The sequence below is a fragment of the Neocloeon triangulifer genome, unplaced genomic scaffold (genome assembly GCF_031216515.1).
Source record: "Neocloeon triangulifer isolate White Clay Creek 2 clone unplaced genomic scaffold, ASM3121651v1 ptg000014l, whole genome shotgun sequence".
Taxonomy (NCBI): Eukaryota; Metazoa; Arthropoda; class Insecta; order Ephemeroptera; family Baetidae; genus Neocloeon; species Neocloeon triangulifer.
Window position 1 is genome coordinate 20,414,772 of NW_026775556.1, and position 20,713 is coordinate 20,435,484.

Here is a 20,713-nt window from a genome sequence, read left to right on the forward strand (position 1 = left end):
ATTACACTTTAAGATGCCAATGAAAGGTTTAGAATCAGTTTGCTTTGCTTTGTTTTATTAATTGTAAGATACATTACTTTTTCTGTGCCTTTTGTGGTAGTGGCCAAAAAAGCACCAGCAGCTGCCGAATATATATTAAACTAGCATTTTTGTTGGTCGTCAGCGTTTTCAAAATCATCCAACACTTACAACACTCACAATTCTGAGTCTAGCTTTTAGCACGAATTACCACAAAAAAATAACAAGATATTATTGTCTACTTAACACCAACACAAAACTGACAATTGCTTGGGCTATAATCAAATTTGCCAGCAGTAAAATTTTCTAGAATAAAATCAAAAGTGGCACAAATCTTAACAAAATATGGAGCCAGCCATTAGTACAAATAATTAACTACTCGCACATGACAAAATAACTTAGTCTGACTTAGGAGGTAATATATATTCATCTCTGAAAAACAGAATTAGTACGGAAATATATGATGTAACAAAAATCAGTCTGAACTGATAAACTAGAAGATACAATGGGGACTTAGGTGGACACCTGTGTAAGTTTCAACTGTTGATTTCGCGGTACGGTGAAGGTCAGAAGCGCAGCCGTTGTGGCGATCTTGTCGGATCTGCCTTAGTAACTAGGAAAGGGGCACTCATGCCCAAGACACTTGCTGAGTTGTGTGTGAGATACAACAGTTGATAAACACCAGCTTCGGCGACCGCAATGTCTGGGAAAGTGACTGTCATGCGACCCGCAGTCTGTGATGTTCTTGGCACGTAAATGTAGAAGACGTAGTCTTCGAGACTGGCGAAGTTGACCTGGTTGATTTTATGATTAGATTAAAAATGTGAATAAATTAAACGGATCAATAATGTACTTTGTAAATTCCAATCCAGTCACTGCCGGATTCTAAACTTATGTCTGCTGAAAGTTCAAAAGTGGCAGAATTCTCTCTGTCTAGGAACCAATTCTGGATGTTTTCAAACTCCACAACTCTGTCGTGGTTATCACTGATGACCTTTGAACGACATTAATTAATAAACAATTTAAATATTTTCTAATTAAATATACTTTGGCAGCAAACTCTGCCGTTACTGGCTTGTGGTCACTTTGATAATATTTATCCCAACTGCGGTAGGACATTGGCTGGCAGTCGAGAGTCAAATTCTCGTAAACGTTTGGTATGACCTTGTAGAGAATTCTATCGGTCCATGCCGGTCGACGTCTGAAGGGCATTAATTCAAATTAGCATTTCAACACAAATAACAAATTGTCCTACTTGAGATCATAAATGCTGGAATGGATGTTGAACTTGTAGGTTGGTGGAAATTCGATAGCCGGTTCTCGCAACTCACTGAAGGCATCTCCACTTTTCATCACTTCCTTAAGTTGGTCATGTTGGCAGAGCTCGTTGATTTCGCCCCTGCTGACCATGGATCCAATCTGGTCAGCAGTCAGACTGCCCTTGGCACCACTTTTGAGACGAAAATTCAAGTCTCCGAGCCAAAAGACATAGCTGTAAAAATTAATTAGTCTTGGATGCGGTTTAAAATCAAGAATCTATTACTCATGGTATAAAACGTAGCTGGTCTCTTTAATAGAGTAAGTGTGGCTTTTGAGAATTGTGTTGTATTCGGCCACCCTTTCCTCCTTCATGTGGTCATGGGCCGAAAGGTGGCAGTTGACAATGGCCATCGACACTCCGGAAATGGCCAAGCGGATGCTCACGGCACCTTTGTTGCCCTGCATTGTCCCAAAAATATATTTTTTCTTTTTAGAAAAATGTAAATTATCTACCCATATTCCGCCAAGTCCAGTTCTGGTATACTGAGTTTCCATGTCTCGGACTTTGAGGAGGTGACGCCTTTGGCAGAAAATGCTGAGTAGGAGTCCTTGAAGGCGAATTGTTTTGATTTTGACAAAATCTTTGGCAATGAGCAAATCTCTGTGACAAATTAAGTTTTTAAATAGATGAGTTATAAAAAGATTAAAACAAAAATCACCTAAAGCTGTTATTCCATGGGTCATCGAAGAGAGCATTCATTAACAAGTTTTGAGGCTGGGCCTTTACTTCTTGCAGGCTAAAAAGAAAAAAAATTATTAAATCCATTAATTTTTAATTTAAAAAAAAAAGTTTAGACGTTTCTAAGTAAATAAAGATATTTTAATAAATTCATTCAGGCATTCATTAAAAATATCACAAATGAGCTAATTTTGGTCATTTATCATCATTAATTTTCTGGTTCATGTTAGATTTATTTTAATTTTTGTGGCATAGGCTTATTTTAATTACCCAATGATGTAAAAGTCTGGCAATTTTTCGCGCGAAAGACAGAGCATATCTGCAAAATTTTCTTCTGGAGGCTGAGTGGCCACATTCCAAGTGAGAAAATAAAACCTGGAACAAGTCCAAAATCAAATTAAGTATTTTCCAGAAATAGACTAAATTTTAATCATTATAGATCATCTCCAAAAGACGCACCTCAGCGTTTCCATGTCGAGGACTAGTTGCGAATAAACAGGGGATTATTCAATCGTTCCACGCTAGTTGAGTCACTTTCACTTTTGCCCTAGGGCACTTATAGCGCCTTGGTGCAATCAAATCACCTGCAAGCAATCGCAAAGTAACGTTATAAATTGCCCTTACACAAACCTATTGGTGACGTGTTTTATGTTGAAAGAAAATTAATTTGTACATATGAATTGGCTTGAATTTTGCATTTTCAGAAAACAAATTAAAACAAGTTTATGCAACATAAATGATATATGTATCTTTTGAAGGCAAGAGAAAAGCGACCTTGAGTCGAGAAAAAAAATCAAGTGACTCTGTAATCCGAATCTGACCACAGTGCCTTGTTTTTTTTTCTCTCGCCCTTGAAATATTAAACCTGCAACTAATGCAACTTACGTTTTTGTGCAAATTTTGTTTCCAATCATCATGTTTCCACTGGGACGACTCGGCTCAACACGCAATAGTTATAAATTCGGAGAAGACACGGTGATTTTTGTGCGAAATCTTTCTCCGCAGAAGTCGTGGTCGATTGTGCGAGGCCACATTACGTGCGTTATCAAGCTGAAAAGGCAAAGTTCGTTCCTTAACTCACTTGGACGATAAGAAAATAATTTTGCAGGTGCTCTCTGGCGCAGCACAAGTCGCGAATTAAATTTAATTTCGTTCCCACTCCTAGCGAGTCGATCTCGTGTTGATGTTACATCATATGCGAGAGACCACGCCCCCGTTTGACAGATCGCTCAGCAGTGTTGCAACATTACATTGCTTTTGATACATTTTATTGATTAAAATTTAAGGAGCAAGAAAAATCTTGCTTCATTCAAAATTGAATGCTACTTTTTCAATACTAGATTCAGAAATTGAATAAAATTAGGTTTTGGCTTAATCTTTTGCGCTTTTCTCAGAAAGTAATTTAATTGATTTTTCGTATTAAGTTGGCAGCTTTAACCCTTTAGATTTTCGGGTGAAGGGCTGGGATTCTAGTCATTCTAGATAACAAAATCATCTTTTTAAGATAAAATTTTACAAAACCTTGATACAAACACCTGAGGAATCTACAATTACCTGTTGAAACATGGCTGTGGAAAGAGACAAGTGCGTTTTTTGCAGAATATTCGATGGAAAGGAAAAGAACGACATATATTTTCAAGTATGTTTTACATCCAAAACTGGAAACCCCCTTAACAATCTTCTAATTCAACTTCAGGATGAGGATTTTGTTGTATTTGCCGACATTAAGCCGGCAGCTAAGCACCATCTATTGATTGTCACCAGAGAGCACATTCCAAATGCAAGGGCACTCACAAAGCCACAAAAGAAAATAGGTAAAAATTAATTTAAACTTGAGATTGATAAAGTTAATCGAATTTCACAGCTCAGCGGCTAATGGAGCTCGGAAGACAAATGTTGCTTGAGAGAGGTGGAGACATAACTGACGCCAGGTACGGGTACCACTGGCCACCTTTCAACTCAGTCGGTCACCTCCACCTGCACGCCATTTCACCAGCCAGCAGCATGACCTTCTTGCACAAGTCCATCTTCAAAGAAAATTCCTGGTGGTTTGTCTCAGTACGTCCGATTAATAAATCTGTGAATTAACAAAACTTAAAATGATTTTTAAAATTTTCAGCCAGAGTATGTTGTCGATCGACTTTCCGAATAAGGTGCACCTGTAGAAGTTACGAGTGGGAATGCTTTGTCCCCTCGCGTAGACGACACCAGTAGTGAGAAGCTCTCTAGATACTTAATCAATCAAAACTAAATGTTGCATTCCGGTTAAAATTCCGCATATTCCAAACTTAACCCCTCGAGAGCCAACGAATTCATCCACTATGATAATCCTACGAGCATGAGTGTTCATTCGGGCAGACCTAGGCGGCTCGAAAATGGCATTAAAATGTAATCAAGCACAAATACTATAGTTGGGAAACTTTTCTACGCTTGGTAGTGTCGAATTTTGAGACAAAACCTTTACATGGTCTAGTTGAAGGCCTAGGGCCCCTAGATCTGCCACAAAACTGCTTGATAATGATAAGCTTTAATCATTGCTTATTATAAAATATATATCGTGTTAACTACCTTTGATGTACAATTCTCTTTAAACTTGTTGTTGATGTTTTAGGTTAAATAAATTATGTTGGAATTATTTTTGTTGTTAAGGTTTGAAGGTTTGCAACAACAAACTGGATTTGTTGGTTGATGCTATGTTTTATAATAAAACTTAATCAGACTTTCATGAAGTCTCGTTACAAAATAAATGAAAATATACAAAAGTTCTTGCTGTGCATCATTGAACTGCATGATTTGAGTGCAAAATTGTTTGCACTCGTAAACAATAAACATAATATAGTCGTAACAATGTATTCGATAGTTTTATCAGTACCCATCAAACTCAGTATCTTCAAACTCACTGCTGGTTGTCGCCCATGGTGTTGAGGATGGACTGGTACCTGTTCAGTTCTGCGTCTTTTAGGGGGCCTTCAGGGTAGTCCCTCAAAACAAGGTCTTTGGCCAAACGAGCAAGGACGATGTAATCATCACAGTTATTTACCTAAGAGATAATCATTGCATAAAGTTTGATAATTTTGATAAAATTAAGTAATATTCCACCGGATGTGAAAACTTACAGGGACGAAGAACATTTGGTCCAATGGTCCAAGGTGATCATCAGGAGATTCTGGAAGATGGCTCATTCTTGAGGACATGTCCTCTTCTTTCACAGTTAGTCCACCCGGACTAGCCTGTCCGCAGATACTGCCTTTGGTGGCTTTCCTTTCATCTAGCATCCGATCCCTGTGAGGAGAAGCACATATTCGGATGGGAAGCACTTGTCGACCAATCACCCTTCCACTGAAAATAAATTATGCGATTACAAGGAAGAGGAAGGAAAATATAAATTATAAACCTAATCTCTAAAGTAAACAATAAGGCCAAGCTTCTTCTGTTGATGCCGTTGTCGCAGCTGCTTCGGCACATCAGGGAATACAGGACGGTCACGTATTCAGACCCAGGCTGAGGTATTCCCAAAGGTACAGAAACACTTCTGCGCTCACTTTGTGGGTCTTTTTCATAGCTGGCGTTCTGGTTGTTGGCTCGAATTACATGGTCAATGTAGCCGTAGTCTGTAAATATAAAGATAAGATTTTTTTTCTTCAAATAAAAATATAATCTCACCTTTGTTTAGGGGTTCGTCAAGTCTCATGTGTTTGGGGCATCTCAGCACCGGCTTATTAGAAGAATCAGGATCGCAGTAAACAGCTACGGCACGGACGTACATTGAAGGGTCTATATTGTTCACCTTAAATTGAATTGGCACATTTCGCCCTTCCATCACATACAATTTGTTGAGTATCTCGGAGTACTGCAATTAAATGGACAAAATTAATATTTTTCTAAATTAAAGCTTCTTTTAAAATTTTAACTACCTCCCAAGCAGGACGTTTGCTGTCCTCCAAGGCTTTGGCCACATGAATTTGGAAATCAAAGTTTCCGGGGAACTCCTCCATGCTCGGAAGCTCGCAAGTGGCTTGGTTGGAGACATTTCTGCAAACAGGCCCGATATTGTTGGCCCTCACAATTTGTCCGTGCGACTGTTGGATGGTGCTAGGATAACCATGGTGGGTGAAGGTGTTCATTGGCATTCTGGGGTGGTTTGTGACCATATTTTGGTAAGCAGGGGGTTGAATTTGGCTTGTGAAATTCGGTTGAATTTGAGACGGATAAAAATTGTTTGGAAGGTGAGCTGCAAATTGTTGTTGGTGGACGTCGTGCATTTGCTGAGGCAACTGGTGGGCCGACGGGATGGCCAAATGGTGGGCCGTCGGAGGGCCCCGGTGGGCCGCCAAAGGTCCATCGGGCAGCCCCACAGGTGGTTGGAAGGCTTGCGAGGGCACAACATCCGATATTACCATCGGCTCGTCGTCGGTTGTTCCTTCTCTTGACTCGGCGTGGCTGTGCTCGCTGTCATCATGGTCGTTCTCAACTTGGTGTCTGCATAAATGAGAACGCAAAATATCAGATTTATGCATTGTGGTTACACGAAATGTTGCAAGTATTTAGGGAATCGTGTCTAAAAAAGTCGCTCTCGGCAACCGGCAGCGTGTTGACAGAAAAAGTGGCAGAATAGGAGGGAAAAATGCTCACGGTCCGACGTTCAAATTCATTTCGGCTGAATTCTGTCATGAAATGCAGGGAATCCTCTTTTCTGGAGCGTCTGGACGGATTTAAGCAAGATCAAACAAGTTCGAACTTGTCGGCAAAACAGACACGGCCGAGTGGGGGAGAAATTTCAAATCACGCAACAATCAAGAAAAGAGAGGTGTCGTGCGCAAGGGGCAGCGCGAAATTTGAATTTTAAAGGACCTAAAGGTGGGCGTGGCCGTTATGGGTAAAGAGGAAAGATAACAAAAACTAGAGAAAAACAACAGAGAGAACTAAGAGAACCGTCTGGAATTGCAATTCCTGTCCTAATTGCAGCGTAAAATGGACTCGATAAAGACGGGAGAAAAACTTCTTCTACTCTGGAACGAAAATGAAACAACCAGCGATGATTGTACAAGGTAAAATTGGGTTAAAAACTTTTTTAATAGCTCAAGTTTGAAAATTTCATGACAGAAAATTTTCAACCTCTAATGAAATTGGATTTTTTTACTGATCTGTATAATTAATTTTTTTCTTTACTTTCAGGGTCTCTCAAAAGCTATCAGACACAGTTGGAAGTACAAACTTTGAGCTTGGGTCTGGCAGTGGCACCTCCAAACTTGAGGCCAGCAAATATGACACAGTTGTCCTTGCCAAAGTCCTCAAATCACCTTTGAATGCAGTAGAAAATATCGTCCTTCTGGCCGATGTCAGTCGAATTCTCAAATCAAGTGGTAGACTAGTTGTGATTCAGCCCAGCTCAGACGACCTCGAGTCAACTTTGGTGCTCTCTGGCTTTGCCAACATTTCCGAACCAGTTCCGCAGGCAGCCATCGCCGACTGCATTGAAGTCACGTGCACAAAACCTTCCTTTGAAATCGGCAGCTCAAAGAAACTGGAACTGAAAGAAGACGCAAAGGCTGTGTGGGAGGCTGCCCAGAAAGGTGGGGTCACCTTGGAGGACACTATTGACCCCGACCTGCTGATCGACGAGGAAGACCTCAAAAAGCCAGACGCTGCCTCTCTCTTGGTTTGCGGCACCACCGGAAAGAGGAAGGCGTGCAAGGACTGCAGCTGCGGACTGGACAAAGTCCTTGCGGCTGAAAATGCTGGCGACGAAACCCCAAAACCTCAGGACCAACCCAAATCCTCGTGCGGAAGCTGTTACTTAGGGGATGCCTTCCGCTGCGCCTCTTGCCCTTACCTAGGAATGCCAGCCTTCAAGCCTGGTGAGAAGGTGACCCTGAATGCAAGCATGCTGCAAGATGACATATAAATGTGGTGGTGGCTTCAATTAAATTTGTAGCTTTATTTTTCTGGGCACATTAATTAGTTTGTAAGAATTGCTCGAAAACTGAATATTATGTGAAATGAAGGAATACGTTTAAATAAAATTTGTTCTAATGCATATTTTGGATGCATTTATTTCAAATTCAATTATTTATTTTTAATATTACAAATTTTGATTAATTGAAGATTTAAATAACTTGTGATTTGAATTTAAAATAAGCTTTTTCTCAATGGGTCTTGTGAGTTGTTTATTGTTTGAGAGAAAAATGTCCTGCTCTAAAGTCTCCATGTTTTGGCTGCGGACTGAAGCCATAATAATATTGTTATTTCTTAAACAATAAACAACTCGGAAAGCCCATCAGGGAAAAACTAATTTTAAATCAACATGAATAAACCCTTGATCATGATATTCTACCACAAAATTTAAATAAATGATAATTCTTACTTTCATATTATGTAGACTCAAAATGGTAAATTATTATTCATTTGGCATTTTTCATTTGTTTATTTCTTTTTTTCTTAAATTTGGCATTTTTAAAAAATATATTTTCTAGAGTTATATAATTTATAAAATTCAATACCTCTGATTGTGAAAATGAGATTATGCTATTAGTTTTCTTTTAAATTATTTTTTGAAACGTCATAATTTCAACAGCATTAATTCCTTTTACGCACTTATTTTAGTAAGCACGCAGGTTGTTTAGAGAGAAATAAAAATGCGCGCTCCAAAGCAACTTGCTTCTCCCTTCAGACCTGAGCACGAACCAGTGCACAATTTCGTAATTACTCAAAAGCGGCGAGCCATTTTTGCATCAATGCAGCGCGCGGCAGACTCAATTTTTTAGCGCACACAAAGACCGTCTTTTGAGTCCAGTCTCTCTTTTCATTGCAAGCTCGCGCACAAATAATTATAATGGAGTCATCTTTGATTAATCACTCAGTCAGTCAGTGAGGCAGGCAGGCTCGTTTTTAATTTTAACCTACTGCAAAATAAAGCGCCGCCTCCTCCCATCTGTTTGTTTTTACGGCGGCTCCAAAGAAATCCCCTATCGGAACATGATCACAAACAAAAGCGGCATTGTGATTAATCAAAATAATTTTCATTAGCAGCGAGCGGAGTGCTCGCTCGCTCGCTCGGTGGCTTTTGTTTCGCCTAAGCGCATTATGTGGAGAAGAGAGAGAGTGGATAACAAAAGGAGTAGTCCGAGCAGGGATGAGGAGCGAACTCGCCCGGCTACTGGCGCATTTTTTTATTTTAAACAACCGCAAATTGATAAAATATCATGCAGGCTGGAGCAGAGGGAGGCAGGCACTTAGGTTTAATTAAGGGCGGAGTTAGCCCGCGCAAGAAGGGGGTTGAGTCTAATGAAATCACGCTTGCGCGCTATACCTGCTGGCGGCTGGTGCGCCCCATATATGTATATTTTCCCTGCGAAATTTGTAGATTTGCATCTCATCAATGAATCTCTCAAGATGGCTTTTTGTCTCGGCCACTGATAATGGGTCCGCGAGTTTCTCGCGCCGATCGAAAGCTCTGCGTCCAATTTCCAATTTGACGCGCCTGCTTCGGCAGCTGCGGGCTTAATTCTGGAAAAAGTAATTTACCAAACAAGTTTTCCCTTTTTGTCAGCATTTGAATGTCGCCTTCTCTCAGCGCAATCTTGTTTCTCGGCGAGTGGCGCCTGCTTTTTTATTGTGCGCGCCACCTGACAATGTGCTCGCTGTGAGAAAAAGTAAGTGCGTGTTGTCAACAGCAGGTTGACGAGCTTTGCGTCCTCGCTCTTCTTATTCAGCGCAAGAATTGTAAAGTGCCTCTTTCCAGTAATCACTTCAATTTCATAATTAAAAGAGAAGGATGAAGATTATTTTTTCCCCGCCATTCACTGCCCTTGTCAAACAGGAGGCCATTGAGGCCACGACCGAGTCCACTTCGAGACCATGGTCTCTATGGACTCGAGCGTGGCCTCAGTGGCCTCGAGTTGAGGTCACTTTGAGCACTGACTCCGTGGCCTCGATGGACTCGGTGTGGTCTCCATGGACTCGGAGTGACCTCGGCGGTCTCCGTGGACTCGGGAGTGATCTCGGTGGTCTCCGTGGACTCGGGAGTGATCTCAGTGGTCTCCGTGGACTCGGGAGTGATCTCGGTGGTCTCCGTGGACTCGGAGTGATCTCAGTGGTCTCCGTGGACTCGGGAGTGATCTCGGTGGTCTCCGTGGACTCGGAGTGATCTCAGTGGTCTCCGTGGACTCGGGAGTGATCTCGGTGGTCTCCGTGGACTCGGAGTGACCTCGGAATGGTCTCAATGGTCTCGAAGTGACCTCGGTGGTCTCCATGCACTCGGAGTGGTCTCAGTGGCCTCCGAGTGACCTCAAGTTTAATTTTTTATTTTTTCGCATTATTTTTAATATTTTAAAATTTTTAATTTACATCAAATTATAAAAAAAAATTATTTTGCAAAAATTAGAAACTTTTTAATATGCAAAATTGAATTATTTTTTTTTTTTTTGTATTTATGAGTTGTTCTCTAAACCGCGTTGTTTTTGTACTTGCTGCTACGTGAACCATAATTAATTCCAAAAAACAGCCGCCAGTTGAAATGGATCATAATAGGAAATTAGGTATATTAATTATTAATTTATCTTCTGTTGATCAGTCATAATTATAAAAAAAATTGAAACCAGTTTAATCAAAATCTTAACCAGAAAGTCATTAAAAAATAGATATTTTAATCAATTTAATAATGTAATAAGGCTCTTCAGCTTTATTTTTGCCAAAATATTCAGTTTTTATTTTGGTTGATTTTTTCAAATCAAAATTGTAATCTGTAATAATATTCAACAGAATAATTTTTCATATAATTTTCATAAAAACATTGCCTTTAAAAAAATCTGCTGCTTTTAAAATTTTAAAATATTAAAAATAATGCGAAAAATCAAAATCACAACTTGAGGTCACTCGGAGGCCGCTGAGACCACTCCGAGTGCATGGAGACCGCCGAGGTCACTTCGAGACCATTGAGACCATTCCGAGGCCACCGAGGTCACTCCGAGTCCACGGAGACCACCGAGATCACTCCCGAGTCCACGGAGACCACTGAGATCACTCCGAGTCCACGGAGACCACCGAGATCACTCCCGAGTCCACGGAGACCACTGAGATCACTCCGAGTCCACGGAGACCACCGAGATCACTCCCGAGTCCACGGAGACCACTGAGATCACTCCCGAGTCCACGGAGACCACCGAGATCACTCCGAGTCCACGGAGACCACCGAGATCACTCCCGAGTCCACGGAGACCGCCGAGGTCACTCCGAGTCCATGGAGACCACACCGAGTCCATCGAGGCCACGGAGTCAGTGCTCAAAGTGACCTCAACTCGAGGCCACTGAGGCCACGCTCGAGTCCATAGAGACCATGGTCTCGAAGTGGACTCGGTCGTGGCCTCAATGGCCTCCTGTTTGACAAGGGTGGCATCAAGTTGTATTTTAAATAGAAATTTTCAACTTGAAAAATAAATTTTACCATAGCATTGTTAAAATTGAGAGAATTTTCAAATGTGTCAAATCATTATTAAGTATCTAAAAATTAAATAGGGATCTCTTAATTTAAACCATCAATTTTGTACATTAACTTAATGTTGAAAACATTTTTTAATAAAATAATTACAACCACATGGTTCATCCAGTTGGATATTTTTTTTAATAATTACTTGCAGAAACGTAACAAGAATAATAATTAAAACTGCTTTGTGTGATTTGTTCACTTTTTTTTCAAATTACCACAAATCATGTTAAAAATTTGTGGAGTTTGATTCATGTTCCCTTAGAATCATATTTTACCTAGCAAAATAATTATTCACTCGAAAATTAACGTGAGTAAATTTAAAAAAAATTCTTTCTATTTATTTGTCAATATTCTCTTGATGGTAAAAAATTTCATAATCAAAAAGTTTTTTTATTTTTTTTTTATTTTAGTTTATGTATGATTGACATGATTGTTAAAATCTTTCAGCTTTTTCCCTGTTAAAATGTACTATTTTGCAAATGAGATTGAGGAGCGTCTTAAATTAAATTAAGGATCGCTATGAAAATCAACTCTACGTTGTGAGAGCCTGAGACGCCTTGTTTCAGAGATGGTATGCAACACATTGTGCACGGACGCTTAGCAAATAGCCTACTCACTGTTTAGCAGGGGCACTCACTGGATGCGCTCTATATCGTCATTGTGGTTCTGCTGCTATCAAGCGATGAACGTTTTGTTTACGTACATTTTTCTACCGATTTAGCAAAAAGAAATTGATTTAAATTTTGGCTTTCTTCAAAAGCAATCCATTACATTTCGATTTGAATGAAGATTAAAAACATGGTTGTGATTATTTTCAATTAAAATAAACTCCAAATGAGAAAATGAGGAAATATTTTTTTGTAGGATTGGCAAGCGTTTCTGATTAATTAAAATTCGCCCAGTACAATAAGCAATATGGAGTTTTGTTTTTTGCAAGCGACGAGTCAAAACACAGGCAATGCCATTTCTTGATTAGTGAAGTTAGTCTTAATGCAAACGGTGAAAGGCAACGTTCATGCCTCGTGTGCCGCCGTCGTCGTGAATAATATTCCATGGAGAACAATTGAGGATGTTTTGTCGTTTGCATAAAGTAATTTTTCACCTCGACCCTCTCGGCAGCGACGAAACAACGGGCCTCGTGTACGTAAGCAAAGCCAGTCAGTCTCCATCGCAGGCAGTCGCATGTATATTACATTTTTTCATCAGCATCCACCAACCAACCAACCCCCATCCCCTTAACGCATTACGTGTATTAAGTCAAAGAATGAATGGAGTGCTCGCTCGCGCTCTCCGCGCGCGGAGGGAGAATGGAAAAATTTGTGCATGAAAGGAAGAGAGAGGTCTAGATTTTTTTTTAATTTGCTCAAAAGTTTTTATATTCTATGGATGGGTTATGATTTGATGGCGGGCGCGGCTGCTGCTGCCAGAGAATGGGAGGAAACATCGCGTTCTCTTTGTGTGTGAGTGAATATATAGAAATGATATATTTATGCCGACCGGGATAAAGCAACGAGTGAAAAGAAAATGTAATGCGATGCGAGCTTCAGATTCTTCCCATCTCCGACTGTTGATGCCAAACCAGCGGTTGAATATCTGATGATTTGATGAACTTTCGCTTTTATCTTCCAAAATAAAGAATTTGAAAGAGACAATGACTTTTATGTAAAATTTTTCAATGTCCTAAAATAATTTAGTAGCAAATTGAGAGACTGAAAATTACTTATTTTGGAATTCTGACGACTTTTAGATTTTTTTACTTTGATTAAAAAAAAATATAAAAAAAACTAAAATTTATTCCTCAACTTCATTGTTCTTTGAAAAAGGTGACTCCTTCAACGGTCTGATTACCAAATTTAGTATTCCATTCCATTAAGATTTTGATGTTATGTACTTCTTTTTTACTTGTCTTAATATAGTAATTAAACAAGTTAAATTAAAAGTAGGACAAGTTCCTTCTTTCTGGGATCTAAAGTTAACTTTATCCCGTTCCTTTATGATGCATTTTTCTTAATTCTTATTTACTATTTATTATCATTTTTTATATAAAACGTATAAAGTATTTTGCTTTTTTCAAATTTTTTTCCGCTTTTCAAATATATTTTGTTCACAAATATAGATTATCAATTATTTTTATTGCACGAAGAAAAGTTATTATCTTGCTACTTTTGCACATTCACTTGAAAGCTCTCTTAATTTTGGAGTAATTTTAATTGTAAACAGAGAAATTTCAAACAGGAACATTTGGATTCAATCACCAAATGAGCAATCGCATAATCAACTTTCTCCATCTTAAGTCGCTGTGCCACCGCACAAGTTCCACAAGAAACTTGCGCCAACCACCGTTGTTTTAATTAGCATCAACCCGTTCGGAGAGCATAAAAGCGGCGTCAATGATGGAGCAAATTACAGGGGCCGCGCCAATCTCTCTCGCTTTTTCTGTAAACGCGGGAGGAGGCGGGGGCGACGGCGGCAGCGAGGGATGATGATGAGATTTGATGAATTAAACCTTTTGAATGGGCCAGGCGTGTGTTGAGCGCGGGCACATCTGCTGCTATGCGGCTTTAATTCTATCATAATAAAAATAAAAAGTCAGTCAGCCGGCCGAACGGTCGTGGTGAATAAGAAGAATAAATGCAGCCCGGGCGGCAGAGCCGTCTCTCTCCTCTCTCGCTATATCAAAGTAGTAATTAACTTTGATGGTGACTGCTGAATGCAAAGAGCGGATGGTGAAGAGGCGGCGCTGCTGGGGTAACAGTTAATGAAAATCTGGTTTTCCTATTCAAAAGGCGTGCTCCACAGAATGGATGAGATGAATCTCATCAAATTGTATGGCTCGGCGCTGGCTTGGTGGTGCTGATGAAAATCGCATTTGCGCGCGAATCAAATAATTTCCATCTCCCTCTGCTCGTTCGCTCGCCGCTCTCGGCGCATCATTCCGCTTTATGTACATCCGATTTGCGCCGAAAGTTTTGTTTGCGTCAGTCAGTCAACCAGCCAGAGTGTGTGTGTGTGTGTGTGTGTGTGTGTGTGTGTGTGTGTGTGTGTTTGATTACTGCTGAATAACGAGCGATTCAATGGCTCGTCTGCGCTCAAAGTTGGTTAATTACCGAATGAATGGATTCTTTGTTTCCGCGATCCACGATTCGCAGGATTAGAGCTAATTTCAAGTTTTTATTTTATTGAAATGGAAAATCGGAAATAAAAAATGGGCAAAAAAGTCATTTTCATTCTCGGATGAAACAAGTCGACTATTTTCTATATCAGTGGATTTGTTGTTGGTTTTAGTCAAATTTGATAGTTGAAAAAAATTTTGCCATTTTATTTTTACCTCTATCATTTGCTAAGGTGCACGAATCATATATCGAGCATGGGATTTTCAGGCGTTCGACAAGTAATACTTATTTTGGCGATTACTATGATTAGTTTTAATTTATGATCTTTAAAAAATAATTTTTCTTTGATGATGAAAGTCAATTTCATGAGGTGAAAAACGTGGTCTTTTGAATGATTTATTTATCAGTAATATGATTACTAAGTCTGCAGTTGGCATTTTTTTTCAAGGAAGAAAAACTTCAAACAATCAGCAAAATACTTGAAAACAGATTATCTGAGAAAGCATTTCGAGCTATTCTGAATGACAAGCAAAAGTTTCACCGAGGAATTCAAAATCAATAAGAGGCGTACATTCATTTTTCCCTCTTTTTTTAATTTTTAAATTAAATTTAGATTTATGTTATTAAAAGTGGCAAAAAATATGATCCCATAAGACAAAATTGATCAAAACCTTTTTTACATCAATTGTTTTGAATCGTGTCTTCCCTAATTAACAAATGTTTGAAAAAGGAATGAAAGTTTTAAATTCAAAGCTCATTAAGAGCTAGCGTAGGGAAATCCGCGCAGATTAATTTTCATCCCTTTGCTTTCCTTGTCTCGCGGTTTTGATGCCGCTGCTCAAGAGCTTTTATTCCGTTCTGATCTAACAGAAGCAGGAAGCGCACTGGCGTCGTCGCGCTCGCTCCACCAAGAGAAGAAGGATTTTTTGAAACATTAAAAAATTCTTTTATCATAATTACAAAAAAGAGCGAGAGAGAAGGGAAAAGGAATGGAAATAATAAAAAGATGTCATCCATTTTCATGTATCCAACAAAAGAAAAAAAATCAAGCCTTGAGTCATGAGAAAATGAAATGAAAAAAGGAGCTCTGGCGGAGAGGGGTGGTGGCGCGGGTGGGTGAGGAGATTTTGCAATAATCATGTTTTATTTCCCTACACACAGAGAGAGAAGAGAGAGAGAAAGAGAACGAAAGAGAGAGAGAGAGGCTCTGACTTGACTCAGATTAAAAATTGACAAAAATGCGCAGCTAAGCTGGGAGGAGAGAGAGATGAGAAGGAACGAATGAGAGAAAAAGAGACCTCTTATTCTTGCCGGCGTCGCTTCTTGTGCGTGGATCTTGAAATAACTTCTCAGCAAATAATTAAAATTTTTACTTTTCATGCTGAAAGGAAACGCTGTTTGTGAAATGAAATACCCAAAAACAGGGCTCTTTGTTTTTTCCTGCAGACTTCTGGCTGCCTGCTTATATGTTGTGTTTGTTGACGGGCATTGTTTGCGCAAAAGAGGCGCAGACGACGACGAGGCACCCCTCTCGATCACAATCATTTTTCGCTCATCAAAAGAGCAAATTGTACTTTGTGTTAATGCGCATTAAGACTAATTGAAGGATTTTTCAACGAGGGGTTCCGTCATAAGTCATAAGATTACATCCTGAGGGAAAATTCAAGAAACGGTTTGCTTATGTTTATTTATTTATTTTTATTATTTATGAGGTAAATAATGACAAAATAAATGGCAAAACTGATTTTTAGTAGAAAAAGCCGCTTACTGTAGTTTCATTTGATCTTCCAAAACTTTAATTCTCAAACTTTACTTTTGATTTACTTTAATTTCATTTATAATTAATTATTTTTTCAGCAGTTTAGAGTAGTTTACAATAAGGGCTAAAAAATATTTAGGAGAGCAAATAACACCCATTCTAGGTGTAGGTAAAATATATTTAACTTAAATTGTGCTTAAAAACTGTCCTACTTTTCACACAATTTGTCCTCTATACTCAATTTCATAAGAAAAAAAACATGTGTTCAACAGTAATCCATTTTTCCAATTCTCTCTGCCTCGACACATAATATCGGAATCCTTTGCCCTGTTCAGCCCTGTTGGCATAATATTAAAAATAATTCACACGTCGTTGCATATATAAAAAACAAGATTATGCAAGCAAATAAAAATATATATATATATATATATATACCTACATATATACACAGTATATTTTCTTGCACATCTCAATGATCAGTTTTAAAAAAAAACCGGGGCTCTGTCAATACTTTTTCTCGATATATCTGTTTGGAAGGAATCGCTGGAGCGGGGCTTTGTGCGAATTCGCATTTTTTAAAGGCTCGCCGGTTTTTAATCAAAATGAAATCACTCAGTCAAAAGGACAAAAGCCGCAGAGGAGTTATTAATAAAAGAGCGCCGGGGAAAAGGAGGGAGAGATTCAGCGATCGGCAGATATACATATATTCGCGTTTCACACAGAGAGCACGATTTTCTGTGATTTTAATATTGTTGTGTATGTGTGTGTGGCGTGTGTTGTGTTGCAGGGTAGGAGAAGCGCGTGTGTCTGAAACGGAGATGAGAGCAGAGCTTTCTCTCTGTGATGATGGAAATGAAAAGGCCTGCGCCTCTGATATTGAGAACGGCAAAATCAATTGATGCGTACGGTAATCTGCAGGATGAAAAAACAGTCCGTTTGCGCACCACTAATTTTGTTGGAATAAAAATTCCTTTCAGCGACGGGCGCGTATTATTGTCGGCAGTTCCCTTCTGCCAAATGAGTTTTTCCTGCCGCGTTCAGAAACAGGAATTAATCACAATGCATGAGGGTGTAAATATACATATAAATCTCCACGTGGAAACGTATACGCGGTCCGTGGTCAGCCGCCGTGTGATGAGCGGCTTCCGCCGGCCCATTATTATCTCCCTCTGCTTATAATAAAATGCCCCGTGCGCTGCCGGTGTGCATCGGCATTTTGTTTTCGGCCATTGTTTCGCCACCGCAAGTCGAGTGAGTGTATTTGTGACTACCAAGGTGCGCCCAAAATCAATGGTCCTTTTGTTGCTGATGGACTCTGCTGCAAAACGGTGCTGGAATTTTCACCGGTGTCACGATTTTCTTTTCATTCCTTTAATTCTGCAGTCTGGTTTAACATTGCGTCAAGTCATTTTCATTTATTTTATTATATTAAGTCTCGATGGGCCTTTCAAAAATGACAAAAATTCTTTTCCTCCTAAAGAGTTACTAATAGAGGAAAAGCTTATATCATTAGTTCAACATTATTATTTATTTTTATTGCTTACAATTAGAGATACTAATTCAAAGCGTCTATACTTAAATAAAAAAGCAAGTGCTGACGAAATGTGAATGTATTAAAATAAATTTGCTAATAAACGTCCTAAAGTTAATGATAGACAAATGAAATTTCCATAGAGCTACGTATTTAATACAGTTCTTGAATGTGAATCATTTGACGTTTGATTATAAATGTACGTGAAATAAAATTAATTCTGAAGGGAACCACTCGACTTCTTTTATAATAGTTGTTGATTTCGAATTTGATTAAGGGCTTAAAATATGAATTTACCAAATAAATAAATAAATCGGTAAACAATAAATATTTACGTGTTAATACTGTTAATTAGATTGAAAGCTATAAAACTTGAGGTGGATTTAAAAAAAAAAATCAGGTTCCTCGTTGCAATAGGGAAAAATGAGAAAATAAAAGGGGAAAGAAATTGGCACTTGAGGAGACATTTGTGAAATAAAATTTAGGCTTTGTCCTCTTTGAAATTTTCATTTTTTTATTAAAAAGCAAATGACTCTGGTACTTTTGGTCACGGTCTGCGATCCAATTTGATGAGCATTTTTTCTTTGCTCATGAAATAGGGTCGCAGCTGGACTGTATTTTATTTTATTTTTTATTTTCATTTAATTTTTTTTACCAACGAGGACAATGCCCGTATTTTAATTAAAGGAGAATTCAAGAAAAAATATACTCGTATATCTGATATGAGTATATGGGATGAAAACCCTTGTTTATTGTAATACACAAAACAAAAGAGAGAGAACTAAATTTGCTTTTAAGGAAGCAATAGTGATATTCTTATTTCCAAGATTAACATTGTATATTTATTTCAAAATGTTTTTTAATAAGAATAATTTTACGCTAAAATAACTTAGTGGTATTAATTAAAAATATTCTAAAATTATACTTTATAAATTTTATTAAAAAAATAAAAAACTACAATTATAATAATGTTCAAATTTATTGTTTGTTTAAGTTTTTATTTAATTTTTATTATAAACAATACAAAATATTTTTGTTTACAAATTTTTTTGAGGTAGTTATTTAAGATAGTCATTCTGAGAAGACAACCAAACATAATAATTATCCTCCCTTTTTAATTATTACCACAATTATGCATAGAAAAAAGAAAAGGATAATCATCAACATATTATATTTGTAAACGAAGCAATAATTTATTTTAGATATTTACGAGCAATAGTATGAGCAAATACATACAACTTGAAGGAAGTTGAATAAAAAATTTTGACAAGAAAAAAAGAGATTTTTTTAACATGTTAACGAGGAGAAAGTCCGATTTCTTCTCTTCCATGACCATCTCCTCGAGTGTCAACTGCTTCAAACAGTTCATAATTGCTACGGATTTTTTATTTTATGCAATAAGTGATTTGAAATCAACGAAAAGATCAACACTTCCCACGAGTTACGATGTCAAAAATATACTCGTGTGTGTTTATAATCATGCAGAATAATGGGATGCAAACACATCACGTATTAATGGGATGTATGCGGTGGCGCGGGGTGTAATGAAAAGAGTTATTTAGCACGGCAGCGCGCGCTTGTTTGATGCATTGTGTGACGACCGGGGTGTTACATTGGGTGGAGTGAGAGAGAGCACACAACACAATAATTATGTTTTTATCATAATAAAAAGCAGCAACAACACGCCGCGCGCACTATAAAACACAACACGCTCGCTCTCTCTCACACACAAACAAATAATAATAAAGCGACAAGAGCGAGAGCATGTGTATATTTTAGTGTTGACAGCTTGACTGATTAAAATTATAACAATGCATGCGCCTGTGATATTATAATAATACACTGAAATTATTATTTACCGCCGCAGCGAGCTGAGAGAGTGACGTGATTTCACGGTTTTCCATCAAGCTCTGTGTTCGTTCGGCGCCTCATTAGTCCTCGCGCTGCGCGCATTGCGTGTCAACAACATGAGCTTCCCAAGATCACATTCCTCCCATCTGCGGTTCCGCAAATCATTAGAATTTAATTTGTTCATTGAAAATTTTACAAAATGTGAACAAAAAGTAACCTTTCTTCAAATTACTGCTTGAAAGCTTGAAACTTGAAACCAGTGTTACAATTTTTTTAAGTAAATTAATTATAAACGCAGGGTCTTCCTTCGTCATTTTAAAACCAATTTTTCATCTATTGTAAAGCTTACAATTAATTTATTAAAAAAAATCTGAAATATATTCCATGAGAGCTTCATAGATTTGAAAATCCTGATGTTTAGATAATAATTTTAATACACTACTGAAACTACCACCAAGGAATTTAGAATGATTGGATTTTAATATATTTATTATTTACAAAACAACTTCTGTCTAGTCTCTAGTCATTAATAAATATCTTTTTTGCTTCCATATTTTATTATTTTACGTGAAACCTCTGTGCTTTTCAATTGATTTGCATAAATGTAGTATAACTCAAAATAAATAAAAAAGAAATAAACAAATTTATTCAAATATATATTTTGCATTTATTTAAACAAATATTTTAATAAAATATAATTTCAAAGTAAATAATTAGTTAATAATTTATATAATTTTATTTTCTAAATCATTCTTTATAAACTACTTTTTTAACACAAAAACCTTTCAATTCTTAGTTGCACTGCGTGTCTCCATAACAGTTAACCTCACTTTTTTTACTTGAAAAATTATTTAAAACTCCCTGCGTATAATATAATACATACATAAAATTGTTTCTCTTGCTCTGCTTACTCGCGTTGTTATTATGATCATTAGCGTGCATGCATGTGTGTGAAAAG

General features: G+C 37.9%; 4 protein-coding genes across 5 annotated transcripts; 2 read left to right on the forward strand and 2 right to left on the reverse strand.

The window, feature by feature from the left end:
* Positions 1 to 34: 34 nt before the first annotated feature.
* On the reverse strand, positions 35 to 3,219 carry LOC132200445 (inositol polyphosphate 5-phosphatase K-like). The gene is made up of 10 exons (XM_059625912.1): positions 2,903 to 3,219; positions 2,477 to 2,601; positions 2,288 to 2,392; positions 1,998 to 2,075; positions 1,792 to 1,939; positions 1,562 to 1,737; positions 1,274 to 1,510; positions 1,066 to 1,219; positions 872 to 1,012; positions 35 to 812 (listed from the first exon to the last, which is right to left on the reverse strand). Exons 2-10 carry the CDS (start codon positions 2,488 to 2,490, stop codon positions 585 to 587), a joined length of 1,281 nt encoding a protein of 426 aa, XP_059481895.1. The 5' UTR covers positions 2,491 to 2,601; positions 2,903 to 3,219; the 3' UTR covers positions 35 to 584.
* A 206-nt stretch (positions 3,220 to 3,425) lies between these two features.
* On the forward strand, positions 3,426 to 4,853 carry LOC132200446 (adenosine 5'-monophosphoramidase HINT3-like). Its single transcript, XM_059625913.1, has 4 exons — positions 3,426 to 3,656; positions 3,714 to 3,831; positions 3,882 to 4,075; positions 4,137 to 4,853. Exons 1-4 carry the CDS (start codon positions 3,582 to 3,584, stop codon positions 4,167 to 4,169), a joined length of 420 nt encoding a protein of 139 aa, XP_059481896.1. The 5' UTR covers positions 3,426 to 3,581; the 3' UTR covers positions 4,170 to 4,853.
* Positions 4,695 to 6,790, reverse strand: LOC132200444 (cellular tumor antigen p53-like). 2 transcript variants are annotated; one of them, XM_059625911.1, is made up of 6 exons: positions 6,650 to 6,790; positions 5,932 to 6,496; positions 5,681 to 5,867; positions 5,412 to 5,628; positions 5,134 to 5,356; positions 4,695 to 5,057 (listed from the first exon to the last, which is right to left on the reverse strand). In XM_059625911.1, the coding sequence occupies exons 1-6, from the start codon at positions 6,667 to 6,669 to the stop codon at positions 4,914 to 4,916; spliced, it is 1,356 nt and encodes a 451-aa protein (XP_059481894.1). In that variant the 5' UTR covers positions 6,670 to 6,790; the 3' UTR covers positions 4,695 to 4,913. The 2 variants fall into 2 exon arrangements, with proteins under 2 accessions (XP_059481894.1, XP_059481893.1); XM_059625910.1 differs by lacking the exon at positions 6,650 to 6,790 and having other exon boundaries at positions 5,932 to 6,639.
* A 101-nt stretch (positions 6,791 to 6,891) lies between these two features.
* On the forward strand, positions 6,892 to 8,056 carry LOC132200173 (anamorsin homolog). Its single transcript, XM_059625429.1, has 2 exons — positions 6,892 to 7,065; positions 7,193 to 8,056. Exons 1-2 carry the CDS (start codon positions 6,989 to 6,991, stop codon positions 7,920 to 7,922), a joined length of 807 nt encoding a protein of 268 aa, XP_059481412.1. The 5' UTR covers positions 6,892 to 6,988; the 3' UTR covers positions 7,923 to 8,056.
* The last annotated feature ends 12,657 nt before the right edge of the window (positions 8,057 to 20,713 follow it).

Excerpts from the sequence above, each read along its gene's own strand:
- LOC132200445 (XM_059625912.1), bottom strand. Across the intron at positions 1,220-1,273 it reads TCCAGCATTTATGATCTCAA|ACGTCGACCGGCATGGACCG; the intron begins GTAGGACAATTT and ends AATGCCCTTCAG. Across the intron at positions 813-871 it reads ACTGGATTGGAATTTACAAA|GTCAACTTCGCCAGTCTCGA; the intron begins GTACATTATTGA and ends AAAATCAACCAG.
- LOC132200446 (XM_059625913.1), top strand. The coding sequence starts at position 3,582 with ATGGCTGTGGAAAGAGACAAGTGCGTTTTTTGCAGAATATTCGATGGA. Across the intron at positions 3,657-3,713 it reads AGAACGACATATATTTTCAA|GATGAGGATTTTGTTGTATT; the intron begins GTATGTTTTACA and ends ATTCAACTTCAG. Across the intron at positions 3,832-3,881 it reads AAAGCCACAAAAGAAAATAG|CTCAGCGGCTAATGGAGCTC; the intron begins GTAAAAATTAAT and ends CGAATTTCACAG.
- LOC132200444 (XM_059625910.1), bottom strand. The coding sequence starts at position 6,534 with ATGCATAAATCTGATATTTTGCGTTCTCATTTATGCAGACACCAAGTT. Across the intron at positions 5,357-5,411 it reads TTGTTTACTTTAGAGATTAG|TGGAAGGGTGATTGGTCGAC; the intron begins GTTTATAATTTA and ends ATTTATTTTCAG. Across the intron at positions 5,058-5,133 it reads ACCAAATGTTCTTCGTCCCT|GTAAATAACTGTGATGATTA; the intron begins GTAAGTTTTCAC and ends ATTATCTCTTAG.
- LOC132200173 (XM_059625429.1), top strand. The coding sequence starts at position 6,989 with ATGGACTCGATAAAGACGGGAGAAAAACTTCTTCTACTCTGGAACGAA. Across the intron at positions 7,066-7,192 it reads ACCAGCGATGATTGTACAAG|GGTCTCTCAAAAGCTATCAG; the intron begins GTAAAATTGGGT and ends CTTTACTTTCAG.